The 21,500-nt window shown below is 34.1% G+C and overlaps 3 protein-coding genes across 3 annotated transcripts in view; 2 read left to right on the top strand and 1 right to left on the bottom strand.

The window, feature by feature from the left end:
- Positions 1 to 369: 369 nt before the first annotated feature.
- On the top strand, positions 370 to 3,498 carry carmine (AP-3 complex subunit carmine). Its single transcript, XM_066389204.1, has 9 exons — positions 370 to 585; positions 1,684 to 1,915; positions 1,977 to 2,036; positions 2,091 to 2,212; positions 2,269 to 2,428; positions 2,478 to 2,591; positions 2,650 to 2,836; positions 2,890 to 3,041; positions 3,090 to 3,498. Exons 1-9 carry the CDS (start codon positions 551 to 553, stop codon positions 3,273 to 3,275), a joined length of 1,248 nt encoding a protein of 415 aa, XP_066245301.1. The 5' UTR covers positions 370 to 550; the 3' UTR covers positions 3,276 to 3,498.
- Positions 3,499 to 14,045: 10,547 nt separating this feature from the next.
- LOC136418786 (innexin inx2) lies at positions 14,046 to 15,936 on the bottom strand. The gene has a single exon (XM_066405022.1). The coding sequence runs from the start codon at positions 15,793 to 15,795 to the stop codon at positions 14,716 to 14,718; it is 1,080 nt and encodes a 359-aa protein (XP_066261119.1). The 5' UTR covers positions 15,796 to 15,936; the 3' UTR covers positions 14,046 to 14,715.
- Positions 15,937 to 17,397: 1,461 nt separating this feature from the next.
- The window catches only part of TfIIB (transcription factor IIB), a 108,963-nt gene continuing 104,860 nt past the window's right edge, over positions 17,398 to 21,500 (top strand). Inside the window, exon 1 of the mRNA XM_066389381.1 lies at positions 17,398 to 17,401. The gene's annotated coding sequence lies outside the window, so the exon portion shown is untranslated. The remainder of the gene's footprint in view (positions 17,402 to 21,500) is intronic.

The following is a 21,500-nucleotide window of genomic DNA, read 5'->3' as shown; positions in this document are numbered from 1 at the left end:
TCTAAATATTCAATAAAATATATTTAATAAAAATTGCATAAAGTTTCAAAGAGTAAAAAGAAACAAAAAAAGTTTTAAAAAAATTATCGTGTTTTTAATATAAACGTATGTTAAGTTCGGTAGTTATATTCTAACACTTCAGACATCAATCCACTGCAATTCAATTTATCAAAAGTAACAGCATAAAAGGAGACCGAGTGACATGCAAACTTTTGGATTCGATGCCGAAATCAGTTTCAATGTCGATACGGTGTGGAAACTATGGTTCTTATTCACCTAATGTAATTAGAATGGTTCTAAACGCTCCATTTGCTCTTATCACTTTACTTTGACACTGACACGTAGATTTGAGGTTATATTGATATTTGTATTTAAGTGGTTTTTAATATTTTTAAATAATAAATTGTTTTCTATTTTTCAATAATATTTAATTGTAAAATTTATTTCCTACTTATGATAAATTATAGGTTGAAGTTGTGGGTAATGGTATAACTTGTTTATCTTGCAATTGAGGATTAGCATCAAGTGAAAATAACAAAACTCCTTCATTATGATACATAGTTTATTTATTATTAATTCTCAAGGGTGAGTAGAGAAATTTTCTCTGTTTTTTCTCTACTAGGAGTTCTGGCCTTTTTGTGTCTTTTAAAGCTACCAAAAATAACAGACAATCATTAAAAAAGAAATACTGCCTGCTATCAGGTGTATTTTTAAAGATCTTCTGTTGCTTCCCAATTCTTAACAATCAGAATCTTTCTACTATTAGATTTAGGGATGGGGTGATGGCATGGTTGGAACGCTGCTTCTAAATCTTTATATGCCAATTGATTAGAGTACTGGTTATCTATGTTGTGTCAAAAATGAGACTTGATGTACAATTATGGCAATTTAACCAACCTGTCACTATATTTCTTATGGTTTTAGTAATACTGATGTTCACTCTTGAATTTGGAACCCTTCTATATTGTCTACAGTACTTTCCTTTGAAACTAAAAGTAGATATCTTTTGAGAAGTTTTAATAGTTTAAGAAGTTAAAGTATTGGCGAAGATACAGGTTTTGAAGGCTTTTATAAATCATCTTACTGTAAATTATGAATCCATAACAGTTCTATTAGGTATTAAGAATTTCAATAATTTCTGTTAGTTGAAAAACTACTGGAGAAACTCCAAGAAATTTTATAAAAAAATATAACTTTTAATTTTCAGGAATTTATGTGATTTGAAAGGAACTTAGGTGAATTGTAGAGAAATTTTAGAAGTCTAAGAGAAAATTCAAAAATAAGAATGTCTGCTCTTTTTTACTTATTTTAGGAAATTGTAGATGGAAAACCAATCAGTTACAATGAGTGTCTTATATTAAGTCAGCAACAATAGACCTCAGATTGAAGTGCAGTACTGTTACCAGGCCACCTAATCAATACAATCGAATACCACTAAACCTGACCTATTCCAAACTCTCTTTCCCCCCCTAATTGTATTATTTGAAGGCATAGTCCGTTACACTTGCCATTACGTCATAATTCACAACACTATATGTTGACACAATTTTTTCTAACAGATTATATACAAATTTTCTCTATTTTTCAATATTTTGAAATTCAGGTTTTTCAATGTAGTTTATCGTATTGTTTATTTGCAAAAAAACCCTAAAGCCAAATCCCCCAAATTTGCCAATTTTTTAGTGATGTTTTCCTGGAAAAACACTGGAGAAGCGTAATCTCAAGATCAGTATGTGACTACTACCTTGAGGCTCAAAGAGCCCACCCTAAAGACATTAATCCTGTAATAAGTACTCCGCACCACTATTTGATCTCAATTCAAAGATCAGGAGTGAGTTACGTGGCTGTATGTATGCAAGAGATACCTCCCTTGTTTGTCATTGAATTCCTTCACCGCATTGTTGATACATTTCAAGTGAGATGGAAAATATTGATGCAAAGTTTGATTTAAAAAATGCATTTTTCTTCAATTTTAGGACTATTTCAATGACTGCACTGAATCAATAATTAAAGAGAATTATGTGATTGTTTATGAGGTACTTTATCCGAACTTTTTAAGAGTTTTGTGCTGACTTTAAATATTTATTTAGCTCTTAGATGAAATGCTGGACAATGGTTTTCCTTTAGCCACGGAAAGTAATATCCTAAAAGAGCTTATAAAGCCACCGAATTTATTGCGAACTATTGCTAATACTGTGACAGGGAAAACCAAGTAAGTTCAGACCGACTAAATTCAAAATATTTACCATAAACAAACATTTTTAACAGTGTAAGTGAAGTTTTACCAAGTGGTCAACTCTCAAATATTCCTTGGAGACGCAGTGGAGTTAAATACACTAACAATGAGGCTTATTTTGATGTAATTGAGGAGGTTGATGCAATTATCGATAAATCTGGGGCCACGGTTTTTGCAGAAATTCAGGGATATGTAGGTTTACATGCAAGGTTTTGCAATAATTGTAATGGTAATTTATTAGATCGATTGTTGCACGAAACTGAGCGGAATGCCTGATTTGACTCTTTCCTTTATGAACCCCCGGCTGTTTGACGATGTGAGCTTTCATCCCTGTGTGAGGTTCAAGAGATGGGAGGTGATTTGTCAATTCAAAAAATACCTTAATACTTAAAAATGGGAAAATTTGTTTAAAGGCCGAACGAGTGTTATCTTTCATCCCTCCAGACGGCAATTTCCGATTGATTTCTTATCACATAAACACACAAAGCACTGTGGCCATCCCCGTCTACGTGAGACATAATTTGTCTATAAAAACCGGCGAACAGGCTCGGTTGGATTTAACTGTCGGTCCTAAACAAACCTTAGGAAGGACCATTGAAGGTAAATATTATGGTCTTATATTGAGGAAGTTTCTCTTACATTTTTTTTCGCAGGCGTGAAATTGGAGGTTTTAATGCCGAAATGCATTTTAAACTGCGTTTTAACGGCCAATCAAGGAAAATACAATTTTGACACAGTTTCCAAAATTCTTCACTGGGACGTGGGGAAGATCGACATCGCAAAGCTGCCTAATATCCGAGGATCGGTATGTAATTTAAATTTATTATGCAATAAAACGTTTTTTCTTCTTCAGGTTTCAATAGCGAGTGGCACCAATACAGCTGAAATAAATCCGTCCATAAACGTGCATTTTACGATCAGCCAATTGGCAGTTAGCGGTCTTAAGGTGAACAGACTGGACATGTACGGCGAGAAATATAAGCCGTTCAAAGGAGTAAAATACATGACCAAAGCTGGGCGATTCCAAATACGGATGTAATTGTGTTTGGAAATTTTGCCCTTATAAGGAGTCTATTTATTGCTGCAATTGAGCCTCGCACGACTCTCGTGGTATGGCAAATAAGGACGGTTTCAGTGCATATGTGGAGAAAGGCGCTACTGAATTTAACAATGTTGCTTTAAATTCGTTTTTTACAATTTTTTGGTGTGCAATGTGCCTATGAAATATATGGGAAAATTGTTAATATAATATTTTTATTGAATTGAGATTGCTGTCATTTTGGGAACCTTCTTTCGGGACCACCTTTATATATAAAAAGATACTATTTCGAAGTAATCGGTTTTAGAAGGTTTTTTTTAGAGAAGATAACCATATGCGTATGCCATAAATGTATTGAAAACATAAACTTCGTTCCCTATATAATTTGCAAGGGTATACTCAAAACTGAATAAACCCCAGTGCATCCAAAATATTTTTAAAAAGTTTTATTTACCTCCCAAATAAAAGGTTCTAGAAAGTTAATTTTTGTAATAAAGCACACTATATTTATTCTAAAAATGCTGGAAATATGAGTTCAATTCCTTGGTTAGCTTGGGAGTTATGAGCATAAGCCACAAACGCTAAATAGCCTATTAGCGACTTCAAAACTTAGAAAATTTTACGCTTCCAAACGAAAGATTCTAAAACGTTATTTTTGGGCAAGATACTTATCTATGTACTCTCGTAAAGAGCGGAAATTAACCCAACCCAATAGAATTTAATTATAGCCAGATCCACCTTTAAATTACCTCAATATTATCGACAATTTGAACTAAAAGTCCGCATCGATAACTTTCTGATTTACTGCAAGATTACGGTAAAGGCAGGCAACCGACTATACACTACCGTTTGTTATTTAACGCGCCGTTGTCAATTTTCCCTAAGCCAAATCAATCGATTCGGCTTATTTTCGTTTAGTTATTCGAGATCTCGGACAAGAAAATTCTGATCTTTATAAGGATTACTGTCAACGATATAAACCCACTCAATCTTAGAACTAACACCTGACTGGGAAAATTACTATGCACAACGCATTGGTGAGGAACAATGGAGTTCCATTCAATATGGGTTAGGTTTACCTCGAAGATTTTTCTAAATGTGAAATAGGTAGAAAATGCTTGCCAAAAGGCACATATATTAATGATACGTGGCGTGTCCAAAAATTAGCTCATGGGCTGAAATACATAATATATGACACCTAGTATCCCATAATCAGTGCTATCCTTCGAATCCCTGTAATATATTTTGGGAAATTTGATTTTAAAATGTAGTAAAAAGCTTTGGATTTAACATAAAGATTCCTACTCCTTATATCTATCCTAGAGCAAGAAATCTCTTTTATTTTATGATATTTATTTAAATTTTAGAGTCCGTCTTTTGTGATTGTGAGAGGAATAAGCTTTTGGTGCCTTCCAACATCTTACGAATTTTCCCTTAATTCGTTTTAGGATGGGTGCTGATGTCACCTCATGAAAATAGGTACTTCTAGCAGTTTTGGCAAAATTTATTAACTAGTGAAACTATAGCACAATCACAAGGGGTCACTATTATATTGGCTAAGTTTATCTCGCAGACTTTCAGAAATTTTAATACGGCTTCTGCATCACCTAAAATATCACAATACCTACGGAGTCTCTCGAAATTAACACACATGATGACCCACTATACAGAAGTTCCTACTTGGGAGAACAAACTAGCTCTGCACCTCTATACTGGTTAACTTAGACATGATCTTCATTTTTAATATACCTACACCTTGTGTGTTATCTGTTACATCAATATACAGAATGTGTATGAATTAACGAATATCAATTTAACAGGTTATTTTGTCCTATTTTTAACTTTAACCATGAAACACCACTTGTACACACTGACTGTATTTATCTACCTAAAGATTTTATGCACCTTTATTGGATCATATATCAGTGTTGTTGCATAGACAAACCGGAATGCAGTATGCGTTCGTTAATGTCAGACAAGGGCAGATTTAGGAGGACTGGCAAGAAGGGGCGATTGCCCCCCCTTCCAAGTCGAAAAAAATGAAATTAAGATACAAGAAAATATAAAGACATTTTCGGGAAAGTTATTTACAGGTTGCGTTTGTTAAAAAATGTGTTTGCTTTTAATAAACAGCGTTCTTGCTCTTCTTATTGAGAATTTTTATTCAGAATTATGTGTTTATAATTTTCACCCATAACTGGGAACGTTGAATTCTATGTATATGTTACAGATAATTAATTCAACGATACTGGTAAATTTTGCTGCTGATAAGAATATGAGTTATATAACTATGGGAAGAACCTACACCATAACTATTACACAAAATTACTGCTGCAAATAAAGCAGTAACATGTAATTTAAAACAGATGGGGGTCAGTTTGTAATAGTTCGTATCTTTAGTTTTCAAGGTCCAGAGCATACCACAACGATTATGAAGCAGACTATGTGAGTAAAATTTACAAGAATACACTACAAGAAGGATTCATGTTTAAGATTGATCTGGTCATGCTAAACCATTCTTCATCGTGTTTCCATATATCGAAGCAACTCCAATCCCAGAAATCAGAAGAGATTTTTCCCTCTTCTTCCTACCCAAATTTGAGATGCTTTTCGAGGCAATTGCCCCGCTAATTGCCGAGATATCAGCGTTCAAAGCCTGATAAGCGGCAAATAGTTCCAGGAAAATTACGAAGTTGCTCAATTGCGATCTTTGTGCTGAGAACCCATTTTCTGACCCTATCTTTGTTCACATATTATGATTTAAGTAGGTGATGCTCTTAAGCGAAGAATGAATAACAATGAGATCCACTCTGCCGCCTAAAAGTAGGTCCTTAAACTTAATGGAATATAATGTGGAATGGGCCTCCTGGCAGCGATTAACCCATCAGAAAAACGAGCCTTTGACAGTGCATGGTTCACTTTAAAAGCCAGCCAATACAGTGTTGCGGTCTGTCGGCCGTGACCCCGTCGATTCTAAATTCTTCAGACAGTTCTACCTGTACATCTGCGCTTCTACCTACCTATTCAGATGTTTGTAGACTGAGCAAGGTATTAAATCATTTCGACAACGGTTTATTTCTGGTGGTGAAGATGCAACCGTGTTTGTTTTACATTAAGCACAGTTCCTATGGGGGACATTTTCAAGTCCCTCCGGTTTTTGGAAGTCGGTACATAGTAGGTGTGCCGAATCCTTTGTCTTTTTCTTGTTAGTCATGGGACAAAATTTGTATTTTTTTCAAGGAATTGAACAAGGATTCAAGTGATTCACGGATCAATAATCTACTGGGATGATGACTTGCCAATAAAAATTTTTTAATTCATTTCGGGCTAATGTTGCTTAAAAGGCGTAACCAAAAGGATTGAAAAGTTGTTTTTCCGGTAGCCAATACTGAGGACCAATAAACAACCATAGAAAGACTTTTAATGACATACATATGCGACCAACTGCAAGCACAGTATGCGCATTATGTTCATCGATTCGAATGCTTTTATTAATTAACATTCTTTATTACGAAATTTGACCTGCCGCTAACGTTGTTAACCTACTTTTAAGTCGGATCAATAAACGCCAATTGAGGAATACTGTTGCTTTAATTATTCGAATGTCGAATCTGCGCTTTGAGACGATCACATTTTTTTGTTGCCAAAAAGCGCTTGTCGGGTTCTGCGTTAAAAACCAGCTTTGGTCGTAAAAACCCAGAGCCTCAGTAAATGATTTCCATATTTTACTGCCGAGCTTGTAAAAGCAAATCTACATCGGTCAAAGAAACTAGCCGCTCTCAAATACCTTCGGAAGGCACCATTACCGCATTTTATTATGATAAACACCCGACCAGAGACGTCTCATCAAAAACTCGTCCATTTCTCACCATTCTTGCTGACTGGACGAGTGGTTTCCACCCACTTGGTTTACTGTGTTACACGTTTATCCCCCTTTACCTCTTCTTAAATACTTCGAGACCATAGGCGTATCAACCTGTTTCAACCATTTATGGTTGCCCAGTGCTCTCAAGTCAGCTTGTATACTACCAGCTCAAACCCATTAGGAGTAAATTTAGTCCGTCGAGGATGGTTGAATGGCACGGTATAAGACATTACCTTCTATCCAACAATTTCACAATTTATGATAATAATGATGGTGCGTTTAAATTCGGTGTAATTTTAGAATTCAGAAGGCACTCCGCCATTGTAAATGGAATCCGAGGGTCATGGGATTGAGAGAGGAGACCGGCCCGACCAGCTTTCTTTCATGGTCTCTTGTAATCGATAATCTCACTGTATGCGTTATATTTACCAAACTATGCAGGTAGGTAGGTACAAAGGTTTCTGCCTACTATACAAACAATTTACGGTTGGTATTTTCAGGTTTTCACGTGAGAGTGGCTGAGAAATTTGCTGGTAGTCTGGCGGGAGGCGGTAGAGGTATGCGAACAGGGTGACGATAGTTTGCGAGGTAAAGTTTACCTCAATATGGCATAGCAACTCAGGAAGACGCCATATTGAGTCGCTGCCAAGCTGGACACTTTGAAATGCAGGCTGCAACATTTTAATTACCTCCAGAGGCATTTTCAAAATTAAAATTAAGTGCTAAACTAACAGCATATCCCAGAAAAAAAGAACTATTACAACCCTGTTTTTTTTAGCACGAAATTGCCCCTACATTTATTGAGATATGTAGCAAAAAAACTACATTTTGTATAGGCATGAAAAACCATACTGTACAGTCTGTATCTCGGTGCAATATATTTTTAACTCTATTAATTTTTTTTGCACCCTGTTTATATTGAAACACACATTTCAAGTAGCCACCAACACACTTATTCATAGTTCACAAAGTCTTTGGAGTAAACTTAGCCAATTTGGAATAGAACCGCATTCAGTCATGCATGTGTGTAAGGTGGGTTGCCTATAAAGATGTTATTTATTAGACGAATGAGTGGGTTTAAACCGTTAATAGTGGAACCCTACAAACTAGAATTATTGTTCATCATAATCAACTTAATTATTCAATTAATTTAATCATAAATTTGGTGCAATGGAACGAACTAGAGATATTCTGTTGTTGCCAAATCAATTAATAGACTTTACGTGTAATACTTTTAATAGAGAAAAATCCAGTGAAATTAGTCAGAACTAGAAAGAAGTGCCATAGAAACAAGGCAAATATTCTCGCCCGAATATTCTACGTTACGTATAGGAGTAATGTCGACGTAGAAATTTCTATGAATGAAATAATTTAACAATAATACCAATTTTGTTACTCTACTATAATAATTACTACCATAATTTCCCATTAAATTTAAAAGTGTTCCTTGAACGTGAGACTCGATGGACTCTAAATCTAATAAGTAGTAATTAACTAGAAACGACATTCAAGGTTTTGTTTCTGGCAAGTGAATGTATTAGATAAGAGATTAAGTAACAATAATAATTATTTAAATTATTTTAGTTTTTGAAAAGAGACGATGCTAAATTGTAAAGTGTTACTACAATAGTGGTTACCTACAGAGGGAGGGGGAGTGGTAATTTCGATGTTTATATAACAAATATCGGTAATTATAGGAGACACAGACACAGAGAAAAGAGTAGAAAAGACTCTTAAAGTTTTTTTTTTGAGACTAGTTTGGAAGGATTAAAGTTTCTTGGAACAGAGCTAAAAGCTAAATTTTGAGGAATTATGAGTGTTCTTCCAGGATACCTATTGCAATAAGTTTCGAACGTAATAACGAAGTTGTTATTACACTTCGCGTGGGTTTAACGATAAGTAAGATTGCTTCTGAAACTTTATGTGACTGAACAAATTTTATTTAAACACAAATGCAGCAATTAATAACACGGGAATTACTCAAATAATGCTTTAAACTACTTAGAACACTTTTACTTATGTATGGTACTTATTAAGTCTTTTTACTACAGCGTCTAATACTTAACAAACTATGGTGCATCGTCGTCTTATAGTACTTACGTCGCCTGGAACTGCGACATTAGCGAGATACTTCCAGAACAATCGTTTTGAGTACGTTTCCCCGATATAAGTTTCTCGGAAGTTTATATCGGAACGTCTCCATAAGTAATCGCATAATTTTCCCATGTGCAACATGTAAAATATATACAGGGTGTTTCAGAAAAAATGTGCCAACTGCTTACTTCCTGTAACCGAAATAAGAAAGAAAGTTCACACAAAGATGAGTCTTTTTCCGCTTCCTGTCTGAAATATAGGGTGATAAAAAATTATTATCTTTTTAGTTTTTTACAAGTAAGTTCGTTCCGACATTAAATATTTTTATGAAAATTGGGAAGCGTAAAACGGATGTAGAAATACATTTTTAAGGGGAAAACAATATTTCAAATTTCACCGGTAGCATTTCCATTGATAAGATCCTAAACATTTTAAACGAAAAATTAGATACGTCACTGGTTAAAAAAAATCTGAATATTTCATATTTCTGTGAAAAAAAAGTCTCTTGAATGTTTTTAATAAGAATAATTGTTTTCATGGGAAAAAGCATGATTTGCTAATATTAAAACTAAAAGACTAGATGAGGTACATTACGTTACTTATAAAAGAACAATTAAATAAGGCGTTGAAAATACTCTCCACCTGCAAGAATGCATGCCTCGTCCCTTTTTAGCATATTATTGTGGACTCTTTCAAAATTCCTGATGTGCTTTTTAGTGTGTTAAACGAATGAATTATGAGATTTCTTAGTTGCAGATTGTTGCGTTTCTTTTTTTATAAAAACGGCTAACGTTATAAAAATATTCAAGAGACCTTTTTCTTACATAAATATCAAGCATTCAGAATATTATTTTCGTTTTTTTTAAATCAGTGACGTATCATATTAGTCGTTTAAAATCTTCAGGGTCGCATCAATGGGGTCGCTATTGGTGAAACTTGAAACATTATTTTCCCCTTAAAATATGTGTCTCTATACTTATTTTACGTTCCCCAATTGTCATACAAATATTTAATGCCGGAATGAACTTACTCGGAAAAAACTTTAAAAAAATATATTTTTTTTTAATGACCCTGTATTTCAAACAAAGCAAAAAAAGATCCATCTTTGTGTGAACTTTCTTATTTCGGCTACAGGAACCTATAGTAAGCAGTTAACAGATTTATTCTGAAATACTCTGCGTATACGTATTTTACATTTTACATACATATCGTCATAATGCCGAAATTACGAATGTGGAAATTTAGCATATTGAGAAAATGAGTTTTTTAATGTTCACAGTAAAAAACGAAAACTTTAAACTCTCGGCAAATCAACATCGAACGCAGGAAGGCGAATTATTCCCAGTGCACTTTCGTGACTTGGGCATTGATAACTTTCAGGGTTAATATGTCTTCTAATGCACTTAGGCGAAAAAGTCCAAATTTGCACATTCGTGATTTTGGCATTGTACCGACGATATATTTATATTATATAATATATAACAAATACAATATTCTATGGACATCTCCGGGGTTTGTTGAAGGTTTGAGGCACTAAGCAATGCGGTATTGTCAAACCGTTCATTTTTCCCTGCATTTAGGAAAATCCCAAATTGACAATTTGGCTTCGTAACCTTATTATTACTTTCAATAAAGCGTTCTAGCATATTATATTTTTCATAGTTTAATCAGAATAATCAGCATAAAATGATACATTTGCTGAGTAACGTAGAGATAACTTTAACGACAACCGTTTTTACAATTTGCTAATTAAATAAACCACCAACAAAGCGCGTTATAGACAGGTAAAGCGTTAGAGCTGTTGCAAAAAGTTGTTTTTGTAAAATAGTGAACTTCGGGCTGTACCAATTCCAATCCATGCCATAGTCCATTTTGATGCAAAAAAATCCTATTTTTATGATGCCTAAAATAATAGCATCTATGTAATCTACTCAAAAAAACATCCTAATAATGCAGCAATTATGTTTATGTAATTAGCATAATAAGTAAATGACAAAAGTTTATTGAAAATGGTCAAAATTGAACTTTTGTTCTATTTCGCAAATAGATGATGACCGAAAGTTTGTAATGACTCCATTAGACCGTTGTCTTTTTGGGAGGTCATTCGGTTTTCTCCTACAATTATCGAAATTCCCTATATAAACATGGAAATTTGCTCGCCTTATACATATTACTGTACAGGGCGTGTAAACAGTTTTTAAGGATAAAAATTGAAAACTGGTAACATTCATTTTCTATGCAGCAAATAATGCTTGTAAAGAAATTCAAGATAAATGCTGCGGTGTCGCAGGCTTGGCATTAGATAATTAAAAACATATTATTACATTAGCAGATTATTGTCTAACAAACGACTTTTAAATGTTATTGGTAAATTGCAGCTGTTGACTCTAGAAATCTAAGAATTATACCCGAAGGCACGAGAAACCACCGTATATTATAAGAAAAACGAACACAGTAAATCTATGAACTATATTGATCATAAGGCGCAAGGTTACACCCAAAGAGATGAGTATCCGGCAAAACACATTACGCATCAAGCACCCTCATGGACTTGTTTATATTCTTCTATATTTTTCGCTGGCGCGGACAGCAGCAGCGACGCAAAATTTCCCCGAGAAAGAACTAATGTGTATTAAACTGCTAATTATTTAAAGCCACATCGGCCGTATCTTCTTTATTCTTTATGTAAGCACGCTTCCAATGGTAATTTAGCAATAAATTGCTATTTAACATTAAAATTAATATATGTCTGTTTGCCATTCGCCAGAGGACAAAACCATAAAGTAATGTCATCAGAAATATCCGCATGGTGAGGATGTTTAAACAATTTACTTACCATGTTTAATAACAGCGGTTTTTTACGGTTTTTTACGATTTTTACCTGCCCTTTTACGCGGACCCACCAACAGGCGGTTTTGAGGATTTACGACATAACTGCGTTTACGGGAATTTTTATAGTATTTGAAAAGTATAAAACTTAATTGTTTCGACTAGAAGGATTTCTTTTGTGGACACCCGACAGTCTCCGGTACCTAATTATTCTTGGCAGCAAACAGCCATATTGTGCTAGTCGTGTACAATTAAATTTGATATATTAAAATTTCCCATAAGTATCCCGATAAGGACTCCGGTTGTGATTCAATAATATGCAAATATTGCATATTTAAGATATTCGTGGGTCAAGAAACCCAGGATATTTCTTATTGAATTTATGCCAAGTTAACTTAAATTTTACACAAATATGCAAACTTCTTGGTATAATACGACCGAAACTGCCTAACCGTGCGTAATTAAAGTTTTTCTTGAATCAGTAAAACGTTTTTTTTCCTTGAGGTCGTTCTGGTTCAGGCACAATTTACACGAAATACCTACGATAAACGTTCATAATTGATTATTTTAAAGCAGCATTTTGATTAAATTTGAAAAATCAGAGACGCAGTGTCTCCTGGTTTCAAGAGGATTCAAAACTATGAGGTAATATCGAGTGAATGTTTCGTTTTTTTCGAAATTTCTACGAGCCATATCAGTGGCATTGTTAGAAGTTGAAAATCGTGTGATTGATGACCAATATAAGGTTCATTATGTAAGGCTTAAGCTGGATTTTAAAAGTCGGGTCAATATTCCCCTTGATTTTTCTGTTAACGGTCTTAAACGTTTCCTAAAAAAATTATAAATACAATGGTTTCTTCAGGAGGGACACACTTGCCCTTGGTACTTTCCCTGCTGGATCCACCATTTTAGAAACAGTCAAAAATATGCACAGGATACTGACCGGAGTTTTGCCCATATTTCTGACTATTTTTGATTATTCGGAATTGATTTTTTACCCTGTTGAGCCGATGTTTATATTTCCAAAAAATTCACTTTTAGATGTTTCTTGGCTAAGAAAACCAAGCTGTTCTAGGTGTAATTGAAGGTAAAAATACCTCCCCCTTTTTTAGACAAAGCTTTGCTCCGTCTTGTAAATGAAACACCGTGTTTATGGATCCATGTACCTTACAAGCCTTCATTGCTTACTCAATCCTTAATAAATGTTTATTTATTTTTACAACGCCTTCTACAATGGTATTTGTATTTAAGAAAAAATACTGGTGATATGATTGAGTACTGATATAAGCAGCTATATGATTTCAATAACAAGTATTATTGTCAATGATTCAAACAGCACTTCAGCTGTAAGTAATTTTTCAATTCTTTCTGATTTAGTGGATTTTAAATCTAAAATTGATTTCATATTTCCCATTATCTAAAAACCGTGGCATTCTTTGAAATTTTAAGCAGGTTTAAAATATGCGGTAACAAACAGGGTGTTTATTTTTAAATGCGTGTGTTTTTCTTTTCTCTAAAACGGTGTTACAAAATTGATTAACTAGAACAAAACTTGCTATTTTTGGTAGATTTAATATGTAGTAATAATGCTAAAACCTCACATATCTCAGAAAGTGTTGATGGTGATTTGGAGATTACGCAAAATGCTGTCTTGGAATATTAATAAGCCTGTGTTGAAGAAAGGAAAAAATAAGAAAAAAAAAATTGAACTCTTTTCGAATAGATTGACGGTTTTTCAAATAATTTCGATTGAAAATTGTGACCAATTTAAAATTTTTCATAGAAATTCGTAAATAAAAAAAAAATCGGCAACACTGTTTTGGAGACAAGAATAGTGCATGTATTTATAGGTCTTGGAAAGTATTTGCTTTAGGTGGTTTCAGGGGTGCCAATACTAAGGCCAAAACTCCCCGATTCTGTAAAGGGTAAGTAATTTATTTTCTTAATTTGGTATGAAGGGAAAATAAGAAAAACTCAAAACATAATAAAGTGATAATTTTATTCTAAAAAATATGTACTCCATATAATTTGGAAGGCACTGTCGGTTTACACATAATATAAACTACACTTTGAACACACGAAAGTCCGTATAGTATATTTTCAATTGGATAGTATAGTATAAATAGCAATTGTCTAAAACTAGTTGAAAATTCTATAGTAAAACCTAATCTATCAATCACAATTATTCATAAATTTACTTCTACTCTATTAATGCTAGAACGATACGATTCCGAGCATCAGATCTATCACAGAGAATTCGATTTCGCTCATTTCTCTAATACCTACACACCTTAACAATAACGAACTTACACACAATGCAAAATGTAAAAATTTGTAGGTAGTAAAAATTATGTCTTTTTTGCCTGAAACAAAGCGAAAACCGTCTCTCTATAGCTTATTTTAATTAGTAAAATGTACAATCATTTTCTAAACAAATCGTCTGGCAGTAAAATTTAACTATAAAATAGTTGGGAATGACCACTTGAGCTACAAAGGAATTATGTTTACGTAATAGTCGTTTCATACATTACAAAAAGTCTATAAAATTTGTATCGTTAGAACAGTCTTTTCTGCCATCACAGAGCTTTTCAATTGGTCCTCTGTCCGTGTCGTAAAGCACCCCATTAAAACAGCTTTTGTTCAAAACTCTGTTTATACCGATTCTTTGCTCTCCATCTTCTTGGCCAAGTCCGAAATAACTTCTTTGAAGATTAGAGGATCAATGTTCTTTCCCAACTGATATAACACAAACCAATCTCCGATTTCGCATTTTTCGGCTATCGTTTCTATTTGGCCTTGCCCTGCAATGCGACATCTAGCTCTCAAAAGATATAGACGCAGTTTTGGGCCCATGATCACACAGATGCGGTAGAGCAAAGAAATTCCGGAGAGAACGCTGAGGATGATGAACCAAAACCAGAGGAAGACATAGATTTTCTCGTTTACGATGTTCAAAGGGAGCACGCAAAGCCCGTCAAACTTCTGCACCGATCCAGAAGGACCGTATTTGTGAAAGGTACATTTGGTGACTTTTGGAAATACTCTGGCCATGGGGTCCTCACGCTCTTCCGGTTCCAGTTCCGTGAACCGCAGCACGTCACTACCGTAGGTACTAAACTCGCCGTCAAGGAAGAAATCCATGAAGAAAATTTGTCCTACTACATTGGCGAAATTCAGTACTTCACAAATAAAGAACCGGAACGCGTAAAAATTTTGCATGTGCAAGTTCGTTCTGAAGTAATCTACAAGTAGCTTTTTTCTGTCGCTCTTGCATTCTTCGTTTACAATAGGGCAATTGAGGTCCAGCACTAACATTTTAATTCTGCCCCCTTCCCAGGTCTTCCACAAATACCGGGGCACGTAGAAGAGCATGGCCTGGAAGAACAGCACGAAGCACACCCACTGGTAGTACTTGTGATACTTGACCTCATCTTTCCCATCCACGTGACTCGCCACCCCCGGCTGCACTAAGTCCTGTCCTACACGTCCAGTGAGCCTGTTCGGAATGGTGAACGTAGAATAAATCCAGCAATAAGTGTCCATTACATTTAAGGGAATTTCGTCCACTATACAATCAATAGGGTCTCCTATATACTGTCTACTAGTCACCAGCAAAGAGAAAGCCACCAGGATGATCACAGTGGCTTTGTAATGCAGTCGAAAAATATTGTTGTCGATGCATACCGCGTCGATCTTCAGCAGCCCCTTGACGGAGCCGAACACGTCAAACATCGCGTCACTATCACTACACTCACTAATTAAAGGGGTCAAGTAATGATTGTGCGCTGCAAGCAGCACTAATTTAACCTGCTGTGTATTTAAGTGTACTGAACTACGCTCGAAGCAACTGTATCACCGAACGAGCATTCTGAACGACGCTTCTACGGAGCGCGAGAGGGGGAACGCTCGCCTGTCGGATTGGACATTTGGATCCCCTCTATGCACATAGTCTCGACTCGAGGGTTCCGAAAACAAGAAACGAGGAAAGAAGTATTGAGAAAGACCCTTTTGGTTTCGAGCTCCCTTTGTTCAGGAGTTTAAGGCTCAAGGGATTTTCTGAAACAAGAGCGAGAATTAAATATGTAAAATATGGTGTGCTAAGCTCCATGAACGTCGAGTTTAAATTCCAAAGCGTTTTTCTCTATTACATAATACGAGTTTGTTTTTGTGTCAAATTAAAAAATCCGAACAAAATCATAAAAAATTTGCACGTTTTTTTGGGTGTTCTCGCTGATTTGAACCGACCGGAATTAAAATCTCAAAAAAAAAACTGCAAAATATCTCATTTCTTAACAATTCTTTAGAGAGAAAAAATCTCATTTTCAAATAACTAATTAGGGATTCACATGGAAATGTTTTCGAATGAGATTTCATTCGGGCTCCTCGACATCTTCTAAAGAGTAACGTGACCAAAATCAAACTTCTCCGCTTACACACAGGCATTCAGTTTTATTTGCTTTAACGAATACCTGAAAATGAACTTTGAAAACATTTTTGTGATATAAATTATCACAGTCCATAGGTTTAGTTTTAATATCGCGTAGACCCGCACCAAATTTTTGATAATCTTTTGAGAAATCATCATTTTTTCATTCTTTATTATCATTATTATTCATCTTTCATTTAAATTTGGAAACTTTTGTTTTTTTGACTCAGTTTTAGGTCCATTCTGCTCCACACGTATTCTATCACATTCATATTCCTTGACTCGATCGATTTCATTCTCTCAGAACTTCATTTAGAATTTAAGTTTAGGTGTAGAGAAACATGGCCGCCAGAATAAAACCATACGCAAATTTCGATATTTAATAGTATTCATGACTTGTCCAATCAAAATGATCATTTCGAAAAACTAAAATATTTATAAAAAATCGGGAGGCAAATTTCTTGGAAGCGATATTGTTTCTGTTAAAACCTTTGGCACCACGACACTGATTTTACATGATTGTGCTTACTCTAACATTTAAGATCACAAATAATGGTAAAAATATACAAAAAAAATACAATTCTTCTATGTTGTATGAGCCGCCCCAATTTTGTTCTAATACAACTGTTGAATGACTTTCCTACTATAAAACAAAAAATAATAATTGCTCCTTGCTTTCGATGTTTCAAATCGCCTTCCGGTGTTAATTGACTTATGTAATCGGTTTATTTTACACCACTGCCCGTACATATTGAGTTTCGGTATTCGGGGCATGTTAATTGAATTAAAATGGAGATCGCGTTTCGTTTGCCATGCTCAATAGGCGAGTGAGCATGACATCGGTCATCACTAGAATGGTACCGAACATTAGCGTCGCAGAGAACAAAATGAAAATATGTCATGTGAGTTTATCTAAAGACACAGCATCATTGCAAGAAACGAAAACAAGCGAATTATCTCTATCTAAATATTTCAGGGACAGAAGCAAATTATCATCGTTTTAGTTAAATAAATTAGTAAGTGCAAAAATATAAATTACGTATTTAGAATTGATAATGTTAACAGTAATTAATTCTTGGTATGTAAATTTACAACAGCGATAACCAGTTTCAGGCCTTTCTCAAGACCTGCAAATACCCCTTTGATTGTGATCAATATAACAACGATATTTAATAGCTTTAGTTGTCATATTACATCCCCCCTCTCCCCTCAAATGCTTTCCAGTAGTTCTGAGCAGGATCCAGGGCGAGAGCAGGAAGAGTGGTTTAATGGTTAGACTGAAAATCAAGAGTCCTAGACTCGGAAACTAATTAATATCGTACCATCAATGGCCTCCGAAAATACGTAACATACTCCACTAACCCGGTATACAAGGTGTTCGATAATAGTGTGTCAAAAATTCAGAGAGGCTAACTTGTGGATGATTTTTATGGAAAAAGTTCATATGAACATGGGTCCATCTTCACTTCCTGCTTGAAATGTAGGGTGATAGAATTTTTTCTAATAAGTCCGTTCCGACATTAAATATTTTTATGAAAATTTAGGAATATGAAATAAGTGTACACACATCTGTTAAGGGGAAAACAATGTTTTTAATTTCACCACGAGCATTCCTGTTGATATGACCCTAAATATTTTAAGCGAAAAATATTGCAAGCCGCTGTTTTTATAAAAATAATTTTCTAAATACTTTATATTTCTGTGAAAAAAGTCTTCTTGAATATTTTTCCTAACGTTAACTATTTTCATGAAAAAGAAAAACATAATTTTCTAACCAATATTAAAGTTACAAAACTAAATAGGTACATTACGTTACTTATAAAAGAACAATTAAATAAAGTGTTGAAAATACCCTTCACCTGCTAGAATGCGTGCCTCGACTCCTTTTCGCATATTATCGGAGGCTATAAAAAATCCCTTGTATATTTTTATTGCGTAAAATGAATGAATTTTGTGATTCCCCCCCCCCCCCCCTCTCTTTTATTTTTTTCCACGAAAATAGTTTATGTTATGAAAAATATTCAATATACATTTTTTTTTCACAGAAATATGGGGTATTCAGAAAATTATTTTTATTCAAAAAAACCAAGGACGTATTATATTTTTCTTTTAAAATATTCAGTCACATCAATAGCAATGCCACTAGTGAAATTAAAAACATTGTTTTCCACTTATATTATGTGTCTTTACACCTCTTTTACCCTCTCCAATATTCATAAAAATATATATCGTGGGAACAGACTTATTAGAGAAAAAACTAAATATTTTTTTTACTCACCTTGTATTTCAGATGGCAAACGAAAACGCACGTATGATCATATGGAGTTTTTCTCTTAATATCGTCCACAGATTCACCTTCTGAATTTTTTATTTATTATGAAACACTCTGTACACAAAAAAAGTCTTCGTAAGTTCGGTATAATTTAGGATAATGCAAAGATTTAATTTGATCAGGAATTAAATCTTCAATTGAAAGTATTTCTATAAGTTGAGTTTTGTTGTTGAGAAATACTTGCGTAATGAGCAAAATTAAGTTTCTTTATAAAAATTTTACTTCTAAACATATTTTCTCAACAGCTATCAATTCTGGATTTTGACAGGATGCAACAGACCCTAAACTGAACTAATCAGATAGTTGAAATAAGGAAATAAGTTAAATATTTTTAAATTTTTAATGCCTTGTAATTTCGGAAAATTTCTAATACCATTCAGAAACGCTTAGAAACTCCTGCTTTCCGAAAAATCATCAAGAAATTTAAAAAAATATCTTTTTTTTATGAAAAAACTATATCCGGTAATAACAGTTACGCTTACACTTCTTAGCGGCCTTTGTATTCCCTTATCCCTTGATATATTTTAACGAGAGTTAAATAATTTACTGACAAACCTATGACACATACAGTGGATCAAAAAAGTATTGAGCATCCCCGATTTTTCAAATATCACAAAAATTCTAACATATTTCTTGAAAAAGCTAGTTTAACTATTTTCAATTACGTATTTTACAATAAAAATCAATTAGGTTTTCTTATTGTAGGACTGCATCAATTAAAAAAATATATTAACAGTTTTTATTAGGTTAAAAAAGTATTAACACACGTACATAGGGTGATTGTAAAGTTAATTTACTGCAATTAATATCTTTAAATATACAGGATGTCCGTTTCTCGTATCTCTTCAAATAATCAAGATCCCCATAGTTGAGCTCTTAAAACGGACACCCTGTAGGTGAAATGGATCTAGATGGCTATGATGTATTCTCAGATGAAATTTCACTCAGTTTTTGTTTTATATTGTATTGATTAGTTGACCAATATGTCGAAAATTGTAGAATTATCGAATCAAATTCGTAATCAAATAATTAATTTACATTTACAAGATTTAAGTTATAGAAAAACAGCGTCTCAGTTATCAGTCAGTTTTAGTGGTGTTAAGAATGTGGTAAAAAAAATACCAAGAAATGGGTACGGTTTTAGATAAGCTATGTTCATGTAGACCAAAGATATTGAAGCGCCGAAGAAAACAACAAATCCTTCGAACGGTCCAGAAAAATCTTACAGTTTCTGCTTTGACCATTGCCGAAGACGTTGCTTCAGCTTCCGGCAAGACTATTTCTGCGCAAACTGTTAAAAATACGATCCACAATTTCAAGTTTTATGGCAGAGCACAAAGAAAGAAACCCTTCATTTCTGAGGTCAACCGGTAAAAAAGATTGAACTTTGCGAAGGAGCATGTGAACAAGCCGTGGAATTTTTAGAAAATTTTCATTTTTGGATCGCATGAGCGAAAATTTGTGTGGAAGAAACCAAATACCGGCATTCAACGTCGAGAATGTCAGAGCCACAGTGAAGCATGGTAGTGGAAGTGTTCTTGTTTATGGCTGTACATATGTCTTAGAGTACTGTTGGAAATTTGATTTTAATTGACGGTATTATGAATGCCCTCAAATATATTGATATATTGCGGCATAATTTGCGGGCCAGTGCCGAAAAAATGGGGCTACAGGAGTCATTTGTATTCCAACAAGACAACGACTCTAAACATACAGCTTCCAAATTGAAGGAGTGGTTACTGTACAATGTCCGGCGCCAATTAAGAACACCACCACAGTCTCCAGATATGAATCCGGTAGAGAACCTGGGGCATTGTCTTGAACTGAAAGTTCGCAAACACAAAATATCATTCTAAAATTATTTGAAAAGGATGCTACATGAGGAATCTGCTAAAATTGACATAAATATACTTCACAATTTGGTAGAGTCTATGCCCAAACCTCTACAAGCTGTGATAGATGCGAAAGGACTGATGACGAAATATTAAAAAATATTATTATGCTTCCTAAGCACTAAAAATATTTTTTTTCTTACCTGTACCAATACTTTTTTGATCTAATAAAAATTGTTAATATATTTTGCAACTGATGCAGTCCTACAACAAGAAAACCTCATTGATTTTTTTTGTAAAGTAATTCAAAATAGTTAAACTAGTTTTTTGAAAAAATGTTAGAATTTTTGTTATATTTGAAAAATCAGGGGCGTGCCAATATTTTTTTGATTCACTGTATATTAATACTAACAGCCATTTACAGGAAACAGGGAATGAAACTATAACTGAAAACGACACTTTGTCATTTTAAACAGATGCGTCATTAGAAATTTGAGCTCAGTTATAAATTTGAATAAAGATTTCCTGGAGAAGTATTAGTGTTCAGTAATTACCTGCATTTTTCATAAAACAATAAAGGTAGATTTGAGATTACGTGTTATTAGTCAATAGTTAGAAATTTGAAGAGATTTGGTGAAATACTAACACACGATTTGATGATTAATGGTTTGTCAATATTTCAGTAATTCTATATGATTTAATTTGTAGTACTCTTGATAATGTATGATTTGCTACATGAGTGATCTTTGACTGTGTAATGTTCTCTTATGTAATACCTACATACAGTGCATTTCTTTAATGTCCCTCCCCCCTTTATTTTTTGAACGAATCAAGTTATGAAATTCAA

This window comes from Euwallacea similis, chromosome 1 (genome assembly GCF_039881205.1).
Source record: "Euwallacea similis isolate ESF13 chromosome 1, ESF131.1, whole genome shotgun sequence".
Taxonomy (NCBI): Eukaryota; Metazoa; Arthropoda; class Insecta; order Coleoptera; family Curculionidae; genus Euwallacea; species Euwallacea similis.
The sequence above is the reverse complement of the archived record's forward strand: the minus strand, read 5'-3'. Positions and strand labels throughout refer to the sequence as shown.

Coding starts and splice junctions, on each gene's coding strand:
- carmine (XM_066389204.1), top strand. CDS start 551: ATGATACATAGTTTATTTATTATTAATTCTCAAGG. Junction 1,916..1,976: donor GCATTGTTGATACATTTCAA/GTGAGATGGAAA, acceptor CTTCAATTTTAG/GACTATTTCAATGACTGCAC. Junction 2,213..2,268: donor ACTGTGACAGGGAAAACCAA/GTAAGTTCAGAC, acceptor CATTTTTAACAG/TGTAAGTGAAGTTTTACCAA.
- LOC136418786 (XM_066405022.1), bottom strand. CDS start 15,795: ATGTTTGACGTGTTCGGCTCCGTCAAGGGGCTGCTGAAGATCGACGCG.